This window comes from Protopterus annectens, chromosome 12.part0 (assembly GCF_019279795.1).
Source record: "Protopterus annectens isolate FY-2018-M chromosome 12.part0, PAN1.0, whole genome shotgun sequence".
In the NCBI taxonomy this organism is placed as follows: Eukaryota; Metazoa; Chordata; order Ceratodontiformes; family Protopteridae; genus Protopterus; species Protopterus annectens.
In genome coordinates, this window is record NC_056746.1 from 1,226,852,722 (window position 1) to 1,226,877,721 (window position 25,000).

General features: G+C 38.9%; 1 protein-coding gene across 1 annotated transcript in view; it reads right to left on the bottom strand.

Annotated features, from left to right (window-relative positions):
* The window catches only part of PTPRT (protein tyrosine phosphatase receptor type T), a 3,212,182-nt gene that overhangs the window by 104,979 nt on the left and 3,082,203 nt on the right, over positions 1 to 25,000 (bottom strand). Inside the window, exon 30 of the mRNA XM_044089009.1 lies at positions 24,239 to 24,393. Coding sequence (XP_043944944.1) covers positions 24,239 to 24,393 — 155 coding nt within the window. The remainder of the gene's footprint in view (positions 1 to 24,238; positions 24,394 to 25,000) is intronic.

Sequence of the window (25,000 nt, forward strand, 5' to 3'; positions counted from 1 at the left end):
CACACACACACACACACACACATGAAATGCAGACAGATTTTGGTATTAATTAAGCAGCCATCAAGTTAATTATGGTGACTAAGATAATTATAGGCAGGAGTGCTCAGCACCAGTAATTGAGAGATCACACCACTAATGGACCAACTGACAGTTCCTCTACATAACAGCATGAGCCCAAGGCAGCTGTCCCCTTCATCACAACTTAGCTAGTGCTTTGAAAATGAGGTTAAGGTAATACAAACATGTCACCAACTCTCAGGCCAAAGGAAAATTAGAGATCATGGTGTAGTAATGATTTTAATAACATTTTCATGCTTTTGTGTTACTTAATGAAATAGCTATTGACAGCCTATTAACAGAAATCACTTTAACAGGTATAACAAGGCCAGAGGATGCTTTCTGTTTACATTACCCATTCATAATGACTGAAAAGGCTTAGGAGTTGTTTGTACTAAAATATAGACTCATAGAGTGGCAGTAACAGCATGTTCAAGCACATGATAAAATGATACAAACAAAAGGTGACCTCAGCCACAGGAAGATGTTATTGCTATAGTTAGGGCTTGTCAACATTTTAGCATATTTGTGTGTGTTTGGAAAATACTTTCGGTTAATAACACAATATTTAACATTCACAAGTACAAGTCACATCCAAGGAGTGAAACATGAATTTTAAAACAATTTCAAGTTAACTAAACATGATGTATAAAAGATGGAGGGAGAATATACCTATTTACAGGCTGAGACAGTCTATAAAAGCATTAATGAAATGAAAAAGATGGGATAAGATGGCTCTGGTAATCTAATTGCAGGTAGTGCATTAGAATCTGTGTCTAAAGAAACAGTCAGATGATGAAAAACAGTTCCTGAAAAAAACAGAGAGAAACAATGAAAGACAAAATATGGAAAATTAAAATATACTATTGCTGTTTCTGTAACTGGAATCAAACTGTGAAAGTGGCAAAGAACAACAGTCCACAAATATTGCAACACATGTATAGTCGAGCCTGCGCATTATGGTCATTTGCAAATACTGAAAACAGGCTGTAGTCCGAGAAAAAATATAGCTTGAGATAGAGGTAGAATGATATAGAAACATGATATAGAAACAGCCTTGTGAATATTTGATTTTGTCAATTAATACTATGAAAACTGAATGCATTCAAGATGTCTCAGCTGCTGAAATAACCTTATACCAATACACACACACACAAATATATATATATATATATATATATATATATATATATATATATATATATATGTGTGTGTGTGTGTGTGTGTGTGTGTGTGTGTGCTTATGTGTGTGAGGAGATGGAATTAGTGACAATGACCCAAGAACACTTCAACAAGAACATATGGTGCCATTATATCTATTATTCACTAGTTCATATAAATATGGGGAGATTCCTCAAGACTGAAGACATGCACTTATTAAACCTGTCTTTAAGGGAAAGGGGAGTAGGACAAATCCAGAATCATATAGACCCTTAAGTCTACTTTAATGTTGTGGAAAAATAATGGAGAAGGTAATAAGTTATTGTCAGAAGTGAGTAGGTTGGGACTTGAAACAATATATCAGCATGTATATGTTGAAAACAAATCTATTACCACCTGTAATATGATGTTCTATAACAATATAATAACAGCTATTAATGAAAAAATGTGCTGTGATGTAATTTATGTAGATTTAACTTCAGCATTTTGCAGGGTCATACACAAAACACTGATCAATAAATAAGTACAACTAGGTATTGATGTACTCTTGATAATTTACTTTTATTTATTTTATTTATTTATTGACATTTGTTAACCAGGTTAGTCCATCTGGACTTGTGGTCCATTTTCAGTGGAGACCTGAGGAGAAAAGCTCCAAGAAAAAGATACAGTTCACAAAAACAAAAAATACAAACAATTTTACATTCAATAAGTAATTATAACATAAGGAGATCTTACAGAGAAATTCTTAATTCAAGGAGGAATTACACTATTAAACTATTATAATTAAACAGAGTAGCTAACTATATACATATTTACAAGTTCAAAAATTCAACAGTTGTGGTTAGACATAGACAAGTAAGCATTAACTGAGGGAGAAATACCTATGTATATATGGGGAGAAAACATACGAAGGACGGGGGAGTTAAGTTGGGGCTTGACAGGGGCAGGTTTTGGAGTTAAGTAGATGAAGTTTGAGCTTCTCTTTGTAGTGGGATGGGTGTACGGTGCAACATATGTCTCTAGGAAGTGGGCCACAGAGTACTTATATAGGCGTTTGCCCACTGATTGTTTGGGATAATATATTTGTAGTAGTTGCTGATTTGATGTATGGAGGGTATGAGGTGGAGAGCAGATGGTGATGAATGAAGAGAGAGCAGGACATGCTAAAGGTATAGTGAGAATTGTATGTAACATTTGAAGTTGGGCTAACAACAGTAAATATGGGAATTCAAGCCAATTTAGAGAGTTTGGGCTAGGCAGTGGAGTATTGTAGGAAGAGTTAGTGATAAATCAAACTATCTTATGATAAGTTTGCTGTAGTTTCTTTAAGGTAGTAGTTTGAATACTGGTGAGCACAGGGGCTGCATAAAGATGGGAGGGGAGGAGCAGAGCTTGAGCAAGGGTGAGTTTGGAATTAGTAGTTAAGGATTTTTATGACGATATAGTAAACCAAGCTTTTGGTTTGCCTTTTTTTATACATTGTAGAATGTGCAAGTTGAATTTGAGTTAATCAATAATGACCCCTAGGAGTTTGGTGTGTGATTCAGGTGTAATAGTAGTGTTGTTTGAGGAAGTAATGGCAGAGGAGGACTTGTGGTGAGCTAGAGATCGAGGGTGAAATAGTAAGAGTTTGGTCTTTTTAGGGTTGAGGATAAATAGATTGGTAGATAACCAGTGTTCTGTGGCTAGGAAGACCTGTTGAATGAGGACATGGAGTTCAGAGATGTTATTAGAGGCAGAGATCAGAGTTGAATCATCTGCATATTGGATGAGGGAAGATATATTGCAAGCTGTATGAAGATCATTGGTGAAGTCATTAAACAGAAGGGGCCCTAGGATAGAGCCTTTTGGGACCCCTGTTCAGACAGGTAAGAATGGAGAGGAAGAGGAGAGCCATTTTACTGATTGTTGCCTACAAGATAAGTAACTGGTGAACCATGCAAGGAAGGAGGAACACATATTGAGATTTACAAGTTTGGATAACAGGAGAGGATGGGAGACTGTATTGAAAGCTTTAGATAAATCAAGGAAGAGACAGGATATCATTTTGTTATTATCAAGGGCTTCAGCAATGGTATGTGTGAATAATAAGAGGGCAGTTGTTGTGCTGTGGTAGGGGCGAAACCCATGCTAGTGGGTGTGAGAAGGTTGTGTTCAAGGAGGTGGTTGAGAAGTTGTGAATGGATGCATTTTTCAAGAATCTTAGAGGGGGGGATATGATGGCTATAGATCTGTAGTTAGATGGGTAAGTCAAGTTTCCACCTTTATGCAATGGAATAGTGTAAAAGGATTTCCATAATAGAGGGACAGTAGACTCCTGCATAGATCTATTAATTATTATAGATACCGGGTAGGCAATGGAATCTGCAGCAAGTTTAAGGAAGGAAGGAGGTATGCTATCTGTGGAAGGAGAACAGGGTTTGAGCTTTTGGAGAAGTGATTGGATGTAGGAAACAGGGTGTAAAGAAAAAGGAGGTTTGTTGGATGGTTTTGGGGGGGTAGGCAGAGGAGTAGTATTACAGTTGGGAGGCGTGAGAGTTTGAATAGTATCAGTGAAGTGTTTATTGAGTAGAGCAGCTGTTTCAAGAGGAGATGAGTAGGGGCAGGGGTTTGCAGGGGGGCCTGGAGAAAGGATTTTGTTAATGGATGTCCAGAACTTTTGAGGGTTGGATTTGTTAGTAAGTTGGGCAGTGTTATAGAAGGACTTTTTGACATTATTGGTATGCTTTTTAATGAGATTTCTCAGACGTCTATTCTTATGAAGTAGGGGTGAGTCCTTAGTTTTTATCTGAGCTTTTCATGATTTGTCTCTTTCTAGCATAAGGGACGTTGTTTCTTTGGAAAGCCAGGGAGCATAATTGGATTTTAGTCTGATCTTTCTGGAGGGGGCAAGTGAGTTCAGGGTGTCTAGGAAAATACAATTAAATCTATTTATGGCATCACTGAGAGGGATTTGCTTGAGGATCGACCAGTCTATGGTAGATGAAATAGAACTGAATTGGAATGGATTGAAGTCAGATAGTTTGTGGCAGTCTTTATAGAGATGGGATTTGGGAAGTTGGGAGGGGTGTTGAAGGACAGAGATGGGTAGGTGGTCATTATGTTGGTCTGGGTGTGTTGCAGGCTTGTGGTATAGTTGAGCGGAATTGGTGAGTATCCAGTCAATTATAGAGCTAGAGATTTTGGGGTTTTATGGTGACGAGCTGGAGATGATATAAGCTGGCGGAAACCATGCAGATTAATACTAAATGGGGGAGAGTCAGTTTCCAGTTTGGACCAATCTAAGTTGACATCACAAGATGAGGGTTTCATATGGTATATTGTGGGAAAACCAGGGTAGAATCATCTCTAAGATTGCTAAGTTGTTCCCAAGAAGTATATAGATGGAGGCGATAAGTAGTTTTTTGTGGGAGCTAAGGTGGCAGTTTAGTACTATGAGTGCTGCAGGATAAAAGTCAGGAAGGGGTGTGGGTAATGGAGAGAGGTTGAGTCTGTTTGAGTGTAGGGTGACCACACCACCTCCTTTTTTGGTAATCTATCTGAGCCATAGATGTTATAGCCTGTTGGGAGTATTTCATTATTTGAGATATGTGGCTTAAGACATGTTTTAGATAAGGAAATAATGTGAGGGGTAGTATGGGCTACCCATGCATGGAATTCAGTAATTTTGTTGGTTAGGATTTGGATGTTGAGGGAATATATGGATAAGTGATTAGTGGAGGTAGAGTTTGGTAGAGTAGGCAGGGGAGAGAGAGATGTTTGGAGGACTGGGGGGGTAGTGGTTAAGGAAAATGGGTGGTTGTTGGGAGAGGTAGACGTGCCAGGGTTGGGACGGATGTCTCCAGATGCAAGTAAGTTATTAGTGGAATTAGAATGTATAACAATAGCTAGATGTAATTTGTGTAACTTAAGTTTAGGTTTATAAGTAGGGGGATGTATTTGCAATCTACATAGTTTGTGATAACATGAGGTGGGGAGATTGAAAAGGGCAGAGGAGATATTAAAGAAGGAGAGTGAATTATGGTTGTCGTTGGTATAAGAGGTAAGAGAGATAAGTAATGGACAAGGAAAGTAGCTGTGATGAGCCGTTAGAGTTGAGAGTAGATGGAAGAGTGAGGTGGTACTTATAAGGTATTTCATTTTTGTTTCATGTTTGTTTCGTGTTTGTTTTTGAGATGGATAGCTGCATGGCTTACAAATAGGACATAGCAAGTATCATACAGCAACTGGACAGGTGAAATCCTTGATTCAGACCTAACTTTTTCATCTAACGTATTCTACTGTCTATATGCAGATGACCTGAAATTGGGTAAACTGATTACATGTGTTACAGATAAGGCATGTCTGCAAAATAACTTGACAAAATTGACCATTGAGAGACAGGAGAATAATATGCTGATAAATACATCAAAAACAAAGCATATGAGATTTGGGAGACATAAACTAATAGGTGAATATTTAATACAGCACACAGCTATTGAAACTGCAGACTCATCATAGGTATATGGGTAGATTCAGCTATGAGTTTTTCTAATCATATCAACCAATTGGTTAATGATAGTTATAGAACTATAGGTTGTATAAAAAGATTTAGAAAGTCTAGAAAATCAAAAATGATGAAGTCATTGTTTGTTATTTACATTAGACCCAAATGTGAATATGAAATAACAATAGGGAAACCCTATAAGAAAACAAGCATAAGTAAACTGGAAAGACTACAGAGGAAATATATCAAGGGCATCCATGGATGTGAAAATGTAAGTTATTATGAAAGACTAAAATATCTGAACTTGTACAGTGTCTCTTATAGATATTTAAGAGGAGATCTTATTCAAGTATATATGGCGTTTAGAGACAGCAACCTCTGGGAATGTTTGTGGTTATCAAAAACTACTAGAAAATCATCAGACAGCCTATGTAAAAGATTCTATAGGAATGTGAAGTGTACCAATTGGTTCTCTGACAGAGTAGCTGAAGCTTGGAACAGAGTAACACATTACAATAAAGCAATTACTAGTTTAGATATTTTTAAAAGCAGCCCAGACACTTATTATGGGAACAAGTGTTTTGGTATACTGGCAAGCTAGAAGGGCTTTTAATGCCCGTCCTTGAAATATTTGTATGTATGTATGTATGTATGTATGAATGTGTGCGCATGTGCAAATCTCTGCAGGTCAATCATTCTGTTGTGTTAGTAGATAAGTACTTTGCGTTTCCTGTTCTTGAGTTTATAACCACTTTTTAAAAACTGTGATACTGGTAACAGACAAAATGTTCTCCTTGTTCTCTTCATCACTGGCATACTAGTTTTAATTAAATCTGTTTGGGTTCCAACTTTTAATTAATAGCAATCATTTCAAACAGTGTGAAAAAGAAGAAGAGCACAAGGAATAACTGGCAAAATTCAGGTCTCTAGCTGAGCATAAATAATGAAGGACATATTTTAGTACCAAGGTAAGGCCAGGACTAACAGGGCTACTGTATCAGGTGCCAATGTCTAGGAGGCACCGATCACTGATAAATGAAGTCTGACAGTATACAAAGTCATAACTGCATAATTTTAAAGACAACTTGTAAACTGTCAGACTGTTCTTTAACGAAAGAAATCGGATCAATTTGACTGCCAAAACAGGAAAGTAATACCTAGCAGTATCCAAAAATGCCAGGAAAGCCAAGAAAAATCTATTCATTTAGTGCTTTCATCTCCACTCTTAAAAATGCATCTTCAGAATAAAAACAAATGAGGTTTGGGAACAAACCAATTTGTCAAGGGAGACTTTCAGAGTTTAAAGGTTAGGCAGAGAAAGTAGGGGTGAAAGGGGGGTAGGTGTAGGTCGGGGTTAGGCAAGGATGCTAGGTACTATGAAATGGAGGGTTTAGCTAAGATTGAGAAATGAAAGGTTAATTCATTAAGGGAAATTTAGGAGGGAGTGAGGTAGATGCAGGGTCGGGCTTAGTGTGTTTTACATGTTTGTAGTTGAGTTGGAGATCACATTTTGGTGTGATATTGCTACTGCAAGTATTACATCCACAATTAGTGGGTAAGGGGTGACAGACATGGGCGGATATTGTGTCACGGGTGGAAGACCTGTTTCATGATTTTGCTAGCAGTGAGACCACTGTGTCTGTGGAACAGGCTGACTCTAGTCAGAAGAGAAAGCAACCAGCAAATAGGCAAGCAGGTGGCCAGAGGGAAGACAACATGACAGTCGAAGTCGAGAGGTATGGTGGCAGTGAAGGTTCCGGCCAGTGAAACTTTGCATGCTGCATCAGCAGGTAATGATCAGTTGTTGGAGGGTCCACTAGGCATGTGACATTTACGGCAAGTTGGGAATAGCTGGAGTGAAGATGGTGTAGGGTCACACCAGGAGACTGGTGAATGTGTGGTGAGGAGGGGCAGGTTTTAGGGGAGGCTGGCTCTGGGTTTGGTAGCCTAGGTCTCTGTGAAGGTAGCTTGTCATCATTGGTAGTGAGCTCAAATTCACACTTGCAGGAAGTGGGTTCAGATTTTGGGCTTCGGCCTGGAGGTTGGTTTGCTACGCAGTCTTTGCGGCGGTATATGACCCCTCATATACCTTCTACAGTTAAAGAGAAATCTGGAAGGGGAAGTATACTGACATTTTTTATTTAGTTGATATGAAGAAGTTCAGCATTTATTGGAGTTGGATATTTTGGCAGCTTTAGTGGCCCTTGCGTGACAGAAAGTGGGAAGATTGTGACCAAAAACTTGGAAGAATTGGGTTTTGGACTTTGTGTATTGTATAGTGGTGTGTTTAGAGAAAGATAGTGCCTTGACCCTTCCAATCGTGGCACATTGTTTTGATGCTCTGTGGGGCGCAGTGGCTAGGGCCTGGTAGTGAATGGTTATGATATGATCAGAGGTTTCATTAGCGGAAAGTGGTCGATCAGTCCCTGCTTTGGAAGGTGAGGTACCCAGACATATGGCTGACTGCTATGATGGACAGTTTTGGTGCTATTAGCAGAGGGGGTAAAGTAGGTGGAGAAGGGGTGAGGGTTTGTTGGGCTTTTAATGCAAGGAGATTCTTATGGATGGTGTGCAGGTATGCATCTAGCCATGCAGTGTGGCTGGTGGGAACTTAGTGCAGTCAGCTCAAATTTGTTTTTGCCAGTTGTGAGGGACTTATTGTCTTCATTTCAGATATCCTAGAGTATGCGAGAGAGTTTTTGTGAGCAGAATGGGAGGTGTCTTTTCAGGGGAACAAGAGGAAGACCTGTGAATCTATTCTCCTATTAAGGTGCAAGTGTTGCAGCATTTTCCTTACTTGGCAGTGGTGGAGGAATTAATTAATGGGTTTTCTCAGGGGTTTTCTATAAAATCTAAGGTGGCAGAGGATAGAGTTGTCTGTAAAAACTTGCTATCAGTGCAGGGAAAAGAACATATTTTGGGAGTGTTAGCAAAGAAGGAATGGCGGGATGGTAGGGTATTGGGGATGCTCGACAGACCCTCTTTGGCAGTTTTAAGGTTTTGCCATTGGGCCTGGTGTCTATGAAAGCAGCTGGTGAATTTTGGATGACCACCATTTATCTTATCCAGGAGAGAACTCCATTAATGACTTTACTGAACTAGAGGATGTTAAGGTGTCTTATCCATCAATGGATGACACCGTGCAGGTCATTCAGGGGTTTGAAGACCAGTGGCGGGTGAAGATGGATATTGAATCTGCATTCCTGCTTTTGCTGGTATGGGAGGAGGAATGGCCATGGTTGGGCATGGGTCTATATTATATGAATGAAAGTTCATATAATCGAACGCTGTAAACAGTGAAAATGCCGGACTTCGAACCCTTTATTGTGGGGGCTGTGCCCTGCCGACACACCCCAATAATAATATATACCAACTCCAAGATTGCACTACAGTGAGGAGAGGGCAAATTTTCCAATCTTCATTGTGCCACAAGCTCACAAAAAACACATCAGTGATCAATATTTTGGACTTTTGTTCTTTAATAGGAACATGTTGGGCATGATGGTTGGAAGCAAGTTTTATTTTGACAAGGCTATGCTCATGGGATGTTCAGTAGCCTGTGATATTTTTGAGAGGTTTAACGTGGAGTTACATTGGATTTGGCAGAAGTGGGTGGGCACTGAAAGGGCAATTAATTTCTTGGACGACTGTCTCATAGTGGGTGAGGGGTATGAGGGAGCTTTGTTAGGTATGCAGGAGTTCGTGGGGATGTGTGAAGAACTGGCTATCCCATTGGCTAGGCAGAAACTGTAAGGTCCTGCGTAGTCATTATATTTTTTGAGTTTGTTGGTGGTTGTAGAATGTGGATTGTTTTGCCTACCGAAGGAAAAGATAACTCGTTTAAAAGAGAAGATAGCGTGGGTAAAGTCTAAGGATAAAGTGCAGGTTAGAGATGTCATGCAGCTGTTAGGGTTTCTGAATTTTGCATGTCATGTAGTTAGTTCATCTAGTTCACACTTTCTATAGGTCTGTAGCCTTTTTGCTGAAAGGTGAAAAACAAACATCATCGGGTAAGACTCAGTAAGTTGATATGAGATGATTGAACTCTTTAGTTGTCCTTTATGGAGTGGTTTAGTGGAGTTTTCTTTTGGCAGTCAGAATAGGTTGGTCAAGAAGATTTGCAATTTTTTTACACAGCAGCAGGGGGTATTGGAATGGGAAGGTTCTTTGGTGGTGAGTGGCAGGATGATTGGAAGAAGTAGGTTACCTTTTTAGACTGAATGCCAGTTTGGGCCACATACGTAGTTTGGCAAGACTGGTTGGGGGGAAAGAGAGTTATTTTTAATTCTGATATTACATATGAATACGGCAAAGTCAGAATGGTTACTGTTAGTTTTACGTAAGTTAGTTTTACAGAGTTTGCTGATTGATTTTTCTTTTTCAGGCATGCATGTGGCAGGTGTGAGGAATGGGATTGCTGACAGTTTGTCTCACCTTTAGTTTTCCAGGTCTTGGCAGTTAGCTTCAACAGCATCGGAGGAGCCAAAGGCAGAGACAGATGAAGTATGGAGAAATGGGTTGAAGTGACCAGGCAGTTGGTGGACAGTGTCTACCAAGAGGGCATATGGTAGGGCATCGTGTGAGTTTGATAAATTTGTTTTACAGTTACCTGAGGAGGGGGAGGTGGTCAGAAAAATTATTATTTCAATATTTTGCACGGGTTTGGGTACATGGTAAGGTAGTACGATTGGTTAAGATGGACTTGGTCTCAATCAGCATATTTGATTGGGTGGCATGACTATGTAATTTCACTAAGTCCTGGATGGTTGGGTACATTTTTAAAGTATGGGATAGAGTGAATGGTTTGAATATGGATAAGCATTAGACGGTGACAAGGCAACAAGTTTTGAAGGTGTTATTACGTGCCCTAGCTTTGGTGAGTGGGGAGTCAGTTGATTATGTTCTATGGCTGACATTGAGCTTGTGGATGTATTATGGGGCATTAAGAGTGTCAAAGTTATTGGGTCATTGGTTTTGGAATGTCATGATACTACCTGTGGCAGTACACATTTGATTATGGAAATCTAAAACAAATAAGGTTCGGAAAGGTATGAAAATAGTTTTAGGGAAGGATAGGTGTGAACAGATGTGTCCAGTGGCTTGGACTAGGAAACTGCTGGTGTCTCATAACACACAATTTTTTTTTTTTGGTGAAAGGCGGGAAAGGTGATAATGGGTTGTCAGTTTATATATATAATAAGGAGGATGCTTCGCTGAATGGGTTTTGTGGGTGAGATGTTTTCCACCCAGTCCTTTTGTATGGGTAAAGCTTTATAGATTTAGTGAAGGAATATATACATATATATATATATATATAGTTAGGTCTAATGGCAATATTTAAGTTTGCATCATTTTGGGTGGAGAATCAGATGGCATGGTACTAGTGGCCTCAGGTGAAATTAGCTTTTGTTGGCGTTTGCAGGTATACATTCATGGAATGTCCTTCCCCAAGTGCTTGTAGTACTTTTGGCAAGTAATGACTTGGGTTTGATTCTGATGCGGCAATTGGTTTATGGTATAAGGGAGAATGTGGCTGTTTTGAGAAAGTTGTATTCGAGTATGTGCATTAATACTTTGTTTTGGAGGCATGCTATTAGCTTTAGGGCAGTAGAGCAGGAATGGCATTTTGTTAACTGTAGGTTGGTGAGGCATTTGCTGCATTGGGTATACAGATGGTAGAGCACAGGGATTTTATTGATAGGAACCCGGTGTGGTTCAGAGAGGATGGGTTGCACCTGAACGAATTTGGATTAGATTTATTTAATCTACACTTGGGTTTATTTTTGAAGGGTTTAGTGCAAAGCCTGCAATTGGTGAGGGGGAACAGCCTGGGTTAGGCTGGGGGCAGGCTTGTCCCTCTTCTGTTTCCCCTCTAGTATTTGTGTTAATGTAAGGATTTTTGTTGTGAAAGTGAGCATTTGAATGCTGCTTGATTATTAAGATTAAGTGAGCAGAGGTAAGGACACTGCTTATTCGAGAAGGGTAGGTGGAGATGCTCTGTCCTGATGATTGGTACAAAGGATATTATTTGTTGGGATTAATAAAATAAATGATGCAATAAATTTAGGATGTTTTTGTGAAGTTAATAAAGGTTATCGAAGGTTGATTTTGTGCATTGTTTCTTCACTGAAGTGAAGCATGACAAATGAGGTTTGGGAACAAACCAATTTGTCAAGGGACACCTTGAGGGTTTAAAGGTTAGGTTAAGGAAGTGGTGGTGTAGGGAGGGTGAGGTTTGGGTTGGGGGTTAGACAAGGATGAGGCTGGAAAATGAAGAGTTAATTCATTAAAGGAAGGTTTGGAGGAAGTGAAGTGGATGCAGGGTAGTGCTTAGCGTGTTTTATATGTGTTTAGTTGAGTTGGGGTTCACATTTTGGCATGATCTTTTTACCCACCTTTCCCTACCATTTTTTTGGGGTAGGTAGGATGGATTTTAATGGTGGAGAGAGGTGCTAAGGTGAAGAGGGCAGGTTTGTCCCTCTTATCTTTCCCCCTCTGAGGTTTGTGCTAATGTAATGATTTTTGGGGTGATAGCGAATGCTTGGATACTGCTTGTTTATTAAGAGAAAGTGAGCAGAGATAAGGACGCTGCTTATTTGGGCAGGGTGAGTGGAGCTATGCTATCATTATGATTGGTTAAAAGGATATTATTTCTTCTGATTAATAAATTAAATGATGCAATAAATTTATGATATTTTTCTGAAGTTAATAAAGGTTGTCAGAAGTTGATTTTGTGTGCTGTTTCTTTATTTAAGTGGAGTGTGACAAATTATGGCCTTACTACTTAATAATCCAGAAAGTAAAATCACATTATTTTATAGCAAATCAAGTCCTTTATGTGAATTAGATGTGATGGTCCTTGTTCAACTTCAGTAAACATTTCATGTTTATGTTTTCATTCAAATCTGGCATCTGGCCAGCTGTCATATCTACCATTCCAATTTTTTTTGTCTCCAGCACAAAAAAATTTAATATTATTCCCTGTAACATCCAATACTTAACTAAAATAACAACAATTTAAAAACGTCTTGAGGCTGTTGTAGGATTTACAATACTTGCATAGTACATTATTTATGTGACAATGTTTAATTGCATTAATATGCTCATATATGTTATTTTGGCAGTTTCTTAGCCATTTTACCAGTGTAGACAATTTTAGAATTAATATATACAAATAAAAGAGGTATAGGCAGCAGAAGCCCATCAATCAATCTTTTAAGTGTGGGTTCCAAAATTTTGTATTTAGATACTTTGTACTTTACATTTAAGGCCATTAACCTTACAGTCAAAACTTTCTTCATTAGGTTCATAGGTCAGGTTGGAACTAGGCTATCGGCCCTAGGGCCTAGCCATAATAATTCCCTGGCTATTTCTTCCCACAATATTTACTTCACTGCACCCCTGTCTAGCAGGGTGACTGTCGTGATCCCCGGGGTTTATTTCCTTTCTCCCATCCAGTCATCAAGGTTTCTTTTGAAGAGGACCAAAGAGGTGCTCTGCTTGACATGTATGGGCAGTCTATTCCAGAGTCTGGGGAGTCTCTGGGTCAGGAATCTATCCCTCCAGCATGTTTTGTTTATTGTGATGACAAGGTTTAGATCCCTGGAGTGTGTGGCTCTGAGGGATTGGGATTTCTTTAAGTGTAGCATGTTCAATAGCTCTGGGTTTGACATGGCCTTGTATGTTAAGCAGAGATCGCCTCGAAGTAGATGATATGCGACAGAGTATAGCTGGAGTTTTTCAAGGCTGTCAGCATAGGGCATCTGCTTTAGGCCTGTGATTCTTTTAGTTTGGTATTTCTGTGGCCTTTCCAGTTGTTGCAGATTTCTTGAGAGGTACATACCAAATGCGGTGTTGTATTCTATAATGGGTCTAATGAGGGATGAGTACAGTTGGACAATGACCTCCTTTTTTCTGGATGAAAAGCCCTTAGTGATGAGGTGTGCCAGATAGAAGAATTTTCTGACTGTTGTGGCGATGTGGTTATTGAAGGTGAGACCACTGTCCACCTGTGTCCCTAAGTCTCTTATCTCACTTTCAGTGTTTAGTGTACTGCCACCTATGTGGTAATTCATAGGTACTTGTTTTTTTCCAAAGGGGATAACTATACATTTCTTGGCATTGTTGAGCCCATGGCTCTGGCACCAAGCATCTGTTTCTGTAAGTCCCTTTTGTAGAGTATCAACATCATTTGGGGATTCAATAATGGCTCCCAGTTTGCAGTCATCTGCGAACTTTGTTAGCCAGAGTCCCTTAGTGTTGGCCTGTACTTCAGAGAAGTAGATGCCAAACAAGAGAGGTCCCAGGACTGAAACCTGAGGTACTCCACTTGTTTGAAGCTGGATTTGGAGTTGGCTACTTTTACAGTGTGGGTTCTGTCAGTAAGGCAGTTGGCAACCCATCGAGTGACGTAGGGATTAATGCCCTGCTTAGTAAGTTTATCTATGATCCCAGAGTGGGGGATGGTGTCAAAGGCCTTGGTGAGGTCCAGTTGTGTGGACTGCCTTACCCTAGTCCACAGCTCTGGAGACTGATTCGAAAAAGTCAATCAGGTTAAGGAGACAAGTTCGGCCCTTCATGAACCCAAACTGAGTGGGGTCCAGTGTTTTAAGGTTGCCAATGTCTTTGTTTATAAGTTCCATGATAATACGTTCCATGGCCTTGCAGATCAAGCTCATCAGACTGATGGGGCAGTAGTTCCTGGGATCCAAGGTGGATCCCCCCTTGTGGAGTGGGATAACTGTAGCTGTGTGCCACTCAGTGGGCATGAAGCCTGAGGTGAGGTTATGATTAAACATAACACTTAGGTGAGGTGTCAGTTAATTTTGTAGTTCATGTAGTACACAGCCCGGGATGTCATCTGGTCCCATGGATGCTGTATTCTTAGCTTTGGAGAGTGTGCTTTTTACCTGTGTGTTCATTATTACTGGAATTTGGCAATCTTCCTGTATTGAGATGGGCCATTTAGGGGGTGACAGAGGGGTGAAGTTGGCACTGAATCGATCTGCCAGGATATTGGCAATATCCTTGAGATCAGTATATTTAATGCCATTCTGTTGTAGCTCAGAGCAGATCTGAGCATTGACATTTAGATTCTTGACATAGTTATATAATGCCTTGTGGTTGTCTTTGGAATCTTTGGGAATTTTATTTTCGTAACTAGCTTTGGAGGATTTTATGAGGGATCTCAGCTTCTTACTGAGGCTGGTAAGGCAGTCTTTTGCATCCTGGGATTTTCCTCTTTTCTGCAACAGTTTCTTTCTTTTGTTGTAAAATTTGTTTATGGCAGGGGACCACCAGATCGGCTTCCTTTTTTTGGAGGAGAGCATCTTGGTTCTATTTGGGATGGTACGATTCATGCATGAGTGGATGTGCTCGTACAGTGCCTTAGTGTAGGACTCAGCAGTCGAACTTTCAGTTCCCATTTGCATGGGTGTCATGAAGTTTGTAACTTCTGACTTGAGTAGCATGACGTTGGCTTTGGAGAAGTTTTTTATGGAGGTTTCCTTACTGGGGGGTGGGGGTGGGATGTGGATGTTAAGGGTGATTAGCTTATGTTCTGTCCTGACCAACGAGGGGCTGACCATAGGTGTGGAGCATCGATTTCCCATGTTGATAATGACCAGGTCTAGGATATTGGAGCTCCTGGTGGGACTATGGATTAGTTGATCCAGGGCATTGGAATTTATGAATTCCAAGAACAGCTGGGCAAAGGTGTTGTTACATGAGTAGTTTTCCCAGTTAATGGCAGGGTAGTTGAAATCACCCGGTATTAGGGTGTTTGGTTGTATATTAATATTTTCCGGTATGCTTATAAAGGTGTAGTGAGAATCTTGGGGCATGGTGGGGGATCTGTAGCAAGTTACAATTTGGATTGCAGTCTTAGAGGGTACAGAGGGATGAATCCCCTCTGAAGAAAAGTGACTTTAATATTTGCTGTTTTTTTTTTTTTTTTTTTTGACAGAGCTGTATATTAATTTTCAAAGTGCTAGAATGTGCAAAATGTTGTTGCTTACTTCTAAATAGGCAGGTAGTAAATTGACATATCTGTTGCTAGGTAACACGCTGGCATTTGGACACAGCACAATAGCTATTTACGACAATCATAATGTTGGCTGGATTAGGTCCGTCACTTTTTACCTTCCTGTTTTCTACCTTTCCTGTAACTAGCAGCATGTATATTGGCTGACAGGCATCTCTAACATTAGTAGAATAAAAACTGTTAAGAACTTAAATCTATTCCAGAAATACTTAAATACAATGTATAAATGGTGCCTAGTTTCAGTAGTACCAAATCACTCTTATAGACTGCAACATATATTATTATACAAATTTAAAGATTTCTGTTTGACTGGGTGTACACAATTCTCTTCCCCAAAAGAAAGTCGAGCCTTTAAAAATAATTCTAAGATCAAAAGTGAAACATGCTACCTTATATAGGGTGCACTAAAGTTTACTTTGATTTCAAAACAATTAAGCACAAAGCTCTTATGGTTATTATGGGCTTACACAAACAATTTAATGCTTGAACTAGAACAATTGGTCACAACAATCCATGATAATCATAAACAAGGTAAGTAAAAACTATTTTTAACATAACGAGTAACTGGTATGAAATAATTTTACAGACCATATCAGACAATATTGCACCATCTAGATTATGCAGTATTGCACTCTCTCCAAAATATTAGATCCTGGAAGACTTTTATTTTCCAAAAATAAGATAAAGCAGCTATGATAATGATGGATGCCCCCATGTCTGCAAATGTTATGTCAGCTTGGTATTAAGGTCATGTTGTTTATAGATGTACATATTTTATGAATTTTATTTTTTTTTATTTTTGGTTTGATAGAAATCTATTTTTCATCAAGAAATGGAATGGGGTAGAACATATTTGCAGATTGTTTATAGCAATACATAGCATGTACAGCCTTTGTGGAACAAGATGGTTTGAGCTTCCAAATGTAGCTAACTAAGAGTTAGCTTATATAAACCTCACAAATGCTCCACCATCACACATCTCACTCAGAATTATATTCCTCCAAGAGGGCTTTGGTCACTCAGTCAAAATCAGCTTAGTGTGCTAAAATCAGCAAATCATTTTAGTGATATGGTGCACTTAACCACATATGCTAGACTAGATAACACTATCAGGCATATGATCAAAACCCAATACCAACATAAACAAAAGATTACTTACTAACTAAATGGCATAGCCAGTGTGCTGCACACACTTAAATTGACTATTTTACTACTGCTACTACTGACTCTGTAACAGCTTTATAAATATTTGCTTACCTTAGAATATCTTAGTTTGCATGTCTATATAATGAAAAATAAAAATGTTGAACAGTAAGTAGCCTAACATAACTTGCCATTCACTAGCAGAAAAAAAAAAAGTAAAATGCATTTACCAACTCTGAGACTGCAAAGTCCCCGATTCCAATGTACGATGATCTCGCACAGAAAAAAGCAAGTACATGACATGAGTTGATTTTCAGTCAACTGTACTAGCTATTTTTTTTCTATTCAACAATATTTATTGCTGATCACTTGTAACTCCTGCCTACCTACACTCCAATGCATAGCCTTACTTTCCTCTGACATTTAGTTCACATCTCTGTTTCACTCTATTAAGTTTTCTTCTTTAAACTAGACTGTTGTAAATCGTCCTTTGTCTCTGTCCAGTACTATATTTCCATTTCCCACATCTTTCATACGAACCACTGCAACCCTTCTGTTTTACTCCCTTTACTCCGCACATCACTTAATTCCACTTGAAATGTATACTTTACTGAAAGTTAGAAAAATAAAAACATAAAATATGTTGCATTGAAACATTATTGTTTACCGTGTACCTGCATTTACCATTTTTGCATGGTTACACTTCCATCTGTACTGTGCTTTTATTGCGTTTATATTTTGCTGTCAAAACCTCAAACTGTCTACAGCGTAATAATCAACATGAAAATGTCGAAACTCCCGAACATCGAACACACACAAAAAAAAATAAAAAACATCCAAACACAACACAAATTGCTCTATGCAGGGAGGCAAGTCCCCCTGCACCCCCACACACCCCCATTACTTAAATATATCAAATCCGAGATCACACTACATTGCAGTAAACGGAAATCTCCCCTTATGAAGATTTGCCTTTACACACGCGATGACTTTCGCTTTCGACATTTTGGGGCCGACAATATCAGCTTCAATATTGTCGGCCTTCAACAGGGTGAAGTAGACCCCTTTTATGTGCTATATCTGCTATAAATGCATTCTTATCTGCTATTATTACATTTATGGAGCTTCTCACTCTCTTTCTCTGGACAGCCACTAAAAAGAAATGTTAGACAAGCTAGATTGTTTCGATTAGAATATAGAAATAAATTGAACCAATGTGGCCAATGTTGTAAGAATATCATTCTATGTAACTTAACTTATAAGAAAGAGCATGGCATTCAGACTGTAGAGTGGATTAGTTTTCTTTAGAGGGTATGGCCATGATGGTGGGCTTGTATTCAAGTTAAACATGGAGAGCTCCTTTGCTAATTGCATCTCTATCTGGTCTGGAGAGAAAGAGGGATATTGTCCATTACCAGAATAAAAGAGAATTGATTTTTTTCCTGGCGTGACTCTACTTGTATATTTGTATGGTTCTTCTCATTTCTTAGTTGTCAAATTTCCCAGTTTATGGACAAATGGATTCTAATGCCGCGGTGGTAGCATTGTTACCTCACAGCAAGAGGTTCTCCGGTTTGATTCTTGGCATGGCTTAGGAGTGCCTTCTGTGTGGAGTCTGCATGTCTTCCCTGTGGTTGGGTAGTGTTCGAAAGACATGCGTGCGTAAATGGACATGCCTTCATTGAAGGTTGGGCGTCGAGCTGGCACCTCGGCGTTTCGTAAAAATTTACTGCCAATCATTAGCAGACTGGAGTTCCGCTGCGGCGACCCCTTACCAAGAAAAAGCCGAAAGACAACAACATGGATGAATGGATTCTGCTCCCTATGTTTATTGAGAGGATCCTTTAACTAGGAGCTCAGGACAAGATTCCTCCATTGTGCTAACAAAATAGCCTGATTGTGTTCAAATGACCTCAAAGTAACTAGTTGAGACGCCACCTATTTAATATGCAATACAACAGACTTAAATTATGCTATAGCAATAAAGACCTTCACTTCTTGGTGTCATACAGAAATAAGGGGACAATGTAAAGGTCTGTAAAATAAGCAAAAGTAAATGTTAGAATGTGAAGCTTAAGGTTTCTGATGTCCTTAACTTTTTGGAATTTATCTGAACACCATCTGTGGAATTTTCATTCTGTGTGTATACATCCACCCACATGCATAGTTACACAAAACCATTTAGATCCATATTCCTGTCTGGACACATGTAAATTCATGATTCTGTTCATCAGCTTTATATGTAAATTTTATAAAGGTATTTTTATGTAGTCTCATGTCTTCCTTTTACTTCAGATGCATTTTTGAATCACATACAGAGTTTCATTTAGGATTACTGCTGAATGTAGCAGTTAATGGCATTTATGATAAATACCTTTGTTTTAAGAACACAGATATAATTTTCATTTTATATATACCTACGGCCTTTGTTGCAGTGAAATATCAGTAACTATTGCAAAGAAGTCTTAGTAGTTATCAAGAATGCATTTTAACATTAGTCCCCCAAACTGAATCGTCTCTGTTCTCACTTGCTCACTACTGTACATGCATTTATCTGATCTTAGTAGGCATTACAAGTGAAGCAAAGGCTGTTGTTTTTCCTATGTGATTATTGTCATATGGCTAAGAATACCCAAGCTGCATGATATTAATTAAAAATATAGTAATTGATCAAGTAGTAACATTGCAATGCAAGTTCATATAAATGGTAGCCACTTTCATGACAGCAGTAATTCTTATGTTTAACTGTAAACCAGATTACATGACTGATAAAAATGTCAGATTCTATATAAAAATATTTATTTTCATTTAGATAAGGCGCAATCAGTTAGCCACTTTAACTGAAGCAATACATTACTCCCATTCAAAGGCCATATTGTATTTACAATAATGTAAAAGTAGAAGTAATATAAATTTTTTTTGTTAATAATGTTCATTGTTATTGCACAATATTGAGTTCCCTGCATGGGTATACCAAAATGCTGCTATTAGTGACTATCAGTCTCTAGTCACCAATGCAAAAATCATCCAGCAGCATACCTGAGATCATTTTAACTTTCATCCTGATACACTCAATAATCTACTACAATCTGCCATCTGGTCTCCACTCAAAACCCTACCCCTAGATGATGCTGTCAACAAATTCAGCAATATATTCATGGATACATTTAATACCCTTACCCCTACCAGAAACAAAAAAAAGTAAAAAAAATACTCAACCCCCCCCCCCCCACCTCACACCGGCTATCTTATTCTATAAGAATTCTCATGCAAAAACATGACAAAGCATGGAAACACCAGTACAGAGATAAAACCCCTTCCAATGTTACATCTATACAAGGAGTTGCACAATTGCACAACCTCACCAAAAAGGACATTCACAAAAAAAAAAAAAAAAACAAATATATTACTCAGACCCACAAGATAGTCATAAAAATTTCAAAGAAATTCTGGAGCTCGATTAAGAAAATTTTCAACCTGGTTCTCCTTCCTCACCAAACCCTATATTGATTTAACCCCCTCAGAAACAGCAACAAATTGTAAAACTCTTCATCAACCTCATAGCCTGTCATACCTACAGCTGTTCCCAACCATTTAATCTACCTCAAAACTTTATTAGTTCTGACACCCATGCTTTCAGTCTCCAACCTGTCTCCATATTATATGTTAAACTGTTAGTAAAGAATCTTAAACCCTGTCCTCCTTCTGCTGACGATCTCCCTGTTGAGTACCATAAGCTCATTGTAGACACTATAGCTTACACAGACTCAATTCTCATTAACAGATCTACTCATGACTCCCTTTCCTCTGCCCTGCGTAAAAAAAATCTTTATTATTCCCCTGCACAAATAATTCATAGGTTTATATGTTCATTGGTGTTTACTAGGCTAATGACCACAAGGACCTTTTTAAGCCTTACCATGCATCCTAAATCTCTGACAAGTTCTGATACCCTTGATAAGTGTAAGCTTGGGCCTGAGAGATGAACCATGTACAGGCTGCCTGTGTCCATTAGAGACATACGTGCCAAACCAGGGGTGAATTTTGGGTTTCCCATTCAAATGTCCACATTGCACTTGAATTGGGTTAGGGAGGAACTCTACTCCAAATGGCTGAGGAGCTTGTTCCACAGATAGGGTATTCTCTGTGATACCTACCTATCTCTCCAGCGGGTCCTACTTATTTAAGTCTTTTGAATGGGTAATTCTGGTGCTGTTTGTTTTGTGGATATGAAGGAGGTCCATCAGAGTGGGGTCTGGCAATGCCCTGTATGCCAGGCATAGATCTCTTATCAAAAGCCTGTAGGAGACAGAATAAAGGGATAGGGCCTTGAGGTGGTCAGCATAGGACCTTTTACTTATGCTCTGTATTCTTTTAGTGAGGATCCTCTGTCAATGTTCCAGTTGTTGGATATGCCTGGTTAGGTATATACCAAAGGGGGTCATTGTACTCAATGAAAGGTCTGATGAATGCCAAATACAGGGGAGCAATGATTTCTTGGACTTAGATACCATACCTTTGTTTATAAGTTGCGCAACACAGAATGATTTCCTCACCACTATAGACACATGATAATCAAAGGCTAGATTACTATCTATGTATGTCCCCAAGTCCCTGACTACTGGATAAACTCTAAGGGGTGTGTTGTCAATATGATAGTTACCAGTGATAGATGACTTTCCAAAAGATACTATTATGCATTTTTGGCATTTAGTTTTAGTCCATGGCTCTGACACCAGTTGTTTGTCTCTGTCTGCCCCTCCTAGAGAACATGTGTGTTAGTGTGAGATTCAATGACAGCTCCTAATTTGCAGTCATCTGCAAATTTAGTCAGCCAGAGACCATTAACATTGGCCTTGACTTCTGAGAAGTAAATGTCAAAAAGGGGCAGTCCAAGGACTGATCCCTTAGGGGCTCCACTTGTGACTGGCCTTTTTGTAGAGGTGGACTCCCCAATTCTAACTGCCTAGGTCTTGTCTGTGAGCTAATTGACTATCCACCGGGTGACATACAGGTTTGTACATAACCTCTCGAGTTTGTCACCAATGCCTTAGTGAGGTATTATGTCAAATGCCTTGGCCAGGTCAAGGTAGGCAGTTTGAATGATTTTGCCCTCATCCATTGCTTTGGTGACCTTCTTAACAAAGTCCACCAGGTTGAGTAGGCATGATCTGCCCTTGACGAAAACAAACTGGGTTGGGTCCAGTGTCTGGAGAGTTACTATACCTCTATTGACCAACTCCATGATAATTCTTTCCATGGCTTTACATATAAGACTAGTGAGACTTATTGGTCTGTAGTTTCCAGGGTCTGTAGATGGCCCACCTTTGTGCAGAGGGGTGACTGTTGCTTTTCTCCATTCATGAGACATGAAACCTGTTTGTAGGCTACAGTTAAATAGTAATTCCAGAGGCCCTGATAGGTCATGTTTAACGCTATTTAGAAGGCATCCTGGGATACTGTCTGGGCCCATAGATGCAGTGCTCTTGGTCTTAGGGAGATCATTAAGGACATCTTCCCTAGTGATAGTATGAGGAGTTATATTTGATGATATTTCCTGAGGGAAGGTTGAGGGGAAGAGAGGGGTAAAGTTGGAGTGGAATTTATCAGCCAGGAGGTTTGCGATGCCTTCTGGCACAGTATAGATGGTTAGTGTTTCTAATAAGTTTAAATACATGGTATGGATTTCCTCCTTGAAATCTCTATCTTTAGGTCAATTGTCATCTTGTCCCCCATTTCTAAGGTCAAGGAAAAGTGTATTCATAAGCAACTCCTTCCATACCTCTTGCAAAATGATCTTCTAACCCCATGTAGCATCACTATAGCTTTCTTCAATTTTTCTGATACCATTAGTAAGGCTAAAGACAAAAGAGAGTTTTTCCTTTCTGTTATTCTAGATCTCATAAAAGCATTTGGCACATTATATCATAAGAAACTTTTGAATAAAATGTTTTCTCTGGGTCTTCTCAAACAAACTCTTCTATGATTCTCTAACCACCTAACTGAAAGCTATCAATGTATCAAATGGCTCTCTTTTTTTCTCCCTTTTGATCCTAGTTAAAACTGGTATTCCTCAAGGCTCTATTGTTGGTACACTGCTCTTTAACATTTTCATCAATAACCTATATACGTCCAGCCAGCAAGCTTGCATTATTCAGTATGCAAATAACACAGCTCTCATTTGCTCATCCAGCAGCCTGCTACAACTGTAATCCATGTCACAAAATGCCTTCAACTCATTTGAACTGTTGATACATCAAAACCAGCTTTTACTTAATCCCCAAAAGACTAAACTAATACTATTGTTTTCCAAAGTCCAATGACTATGCTAAAAGTAACTTTCATATTACCTCTTTAAACAATGCAGCTATTGTACTAGCTACCCATAACAAATTGCTTGGAGTCACCATAGATATCAACTAGAAGTTTGATCTTCACCTACAAAATTGTATAAAAATGACTCATCAAAGGCTAGGTCTACTATATAGAGAAACAAATTCCTTACTCCTTGTAGTAAAATCAGCCTAGCTAATACTTATTCTTTTCTGTATGGCTCACCTTCAGTTCTCCCTTAAATCACAGCTAAATAATATAGCTACATTTGCAGCTAGATAAAGCAAATAATCACTCTGCATTATGTGCTCTTAACTGGTTTGAACTCCCACATTAAGTAGCCCAGCCACAATTTCTTCTAACCCAAAACATACTATAGACCCCTCTACTTGCCCTTCTAGCCTCCCAATATTTCATTACTATCTCCCAAGTCACTCTCTTGAAATCTATAAACCAAAAAAGAGTATGGAGCAAAGGTTTTGCTCACACTGCATATCCAAACTTTGGAACACTACCATAAATCCAAGCAGAACTATAACTACCCTCCATGTATTTCCATGTAGTTGTATCCTCTCTCAAAGAATTTCTCACTCATGGCTATGCCCATGCACCTCACCTGTATGATCTATATTAACAACTACTCTGCATTGTTACTGACCTAACCTCTCATTATACTGTCTGTCTGTACATTTCAACACCTGCCCTCTTCCCACTCTTATGGCGGACTTGTATCTTTTTATTTTTATTTCCTAACATAGTAGACTATACTTCTAATACAACTGTATATACCGATTGTCATATTTAACAGTCAGAATGTACAAAAACAAAAATGCAGTTGACAATGAATCACTGTTTATTATACAACTGATAAGCGCTTGTGTCTTTAACTATGAACATAGACTTCATCAGATAAAATCACATCAAACAATGCACATTTTGTGATAACATTCTTCAACATTCTGCAAAAAAATGGTTCTATTACACAGTATCATAAAGACTGTCAAAAAACTTACCTACAGTGTACAACTATTGGTCCTGCTTCAGGAGGGTTTAGGAACTTGACCTGTCTTATGAACCCAAGTAGTCCTGTGGCATAACAAGGAACACCATGGTCTGGCCAGCTGGTAAAATGAAATTGTCTAATTTCCCTTATTTCATGATGATTTTTCTGAAAAGATAAACACATTTCAGTATGAACTGCTGTAATATTCATTATTGTTCTGAGTCATCTTATTCAAACAAAATATAACTGTAGAGAAACTAAAAAGATACTCTAGAATCAGTTCATCAGTATGATATAATTATGACTTGCTTATTAAATGCGCTATAAATTACTAATTGCATACTCTATATCCATGTGCTGTCTGTCAAACCTAGTGTTGAGAATAGCATTGGCTGTCTCGAAAATACAATCATAATGCCAACATATTACTTCCTTAAAAAAACTGGCAATAGCTTTATTGGTCCATAGGTACTAGTAAATCAGTTTGCTGAACATTTCACACCTAGTCAAAACTTCTACTCAAAAGTTCCCTCCAGCCTCAAGGAGGCCAAAACAAGAATGGCCAGAGGGAATATGAGGTCACCCATCTGCTTATCTTGGGTTATACTCTGAAGGTGGCAATAGTGCTACTCTGCTTGCCAGATAATGGAAATTAGTTCCAGAGATTAGGGATACGAGTCTATTGTCCCAGTGTTTCTTACTCATCTGTTTATGAAGGTTAATTTCCTTTAACTGTGCATTTACAGTGCCCTTTTTTCTGCACTGGAATGGC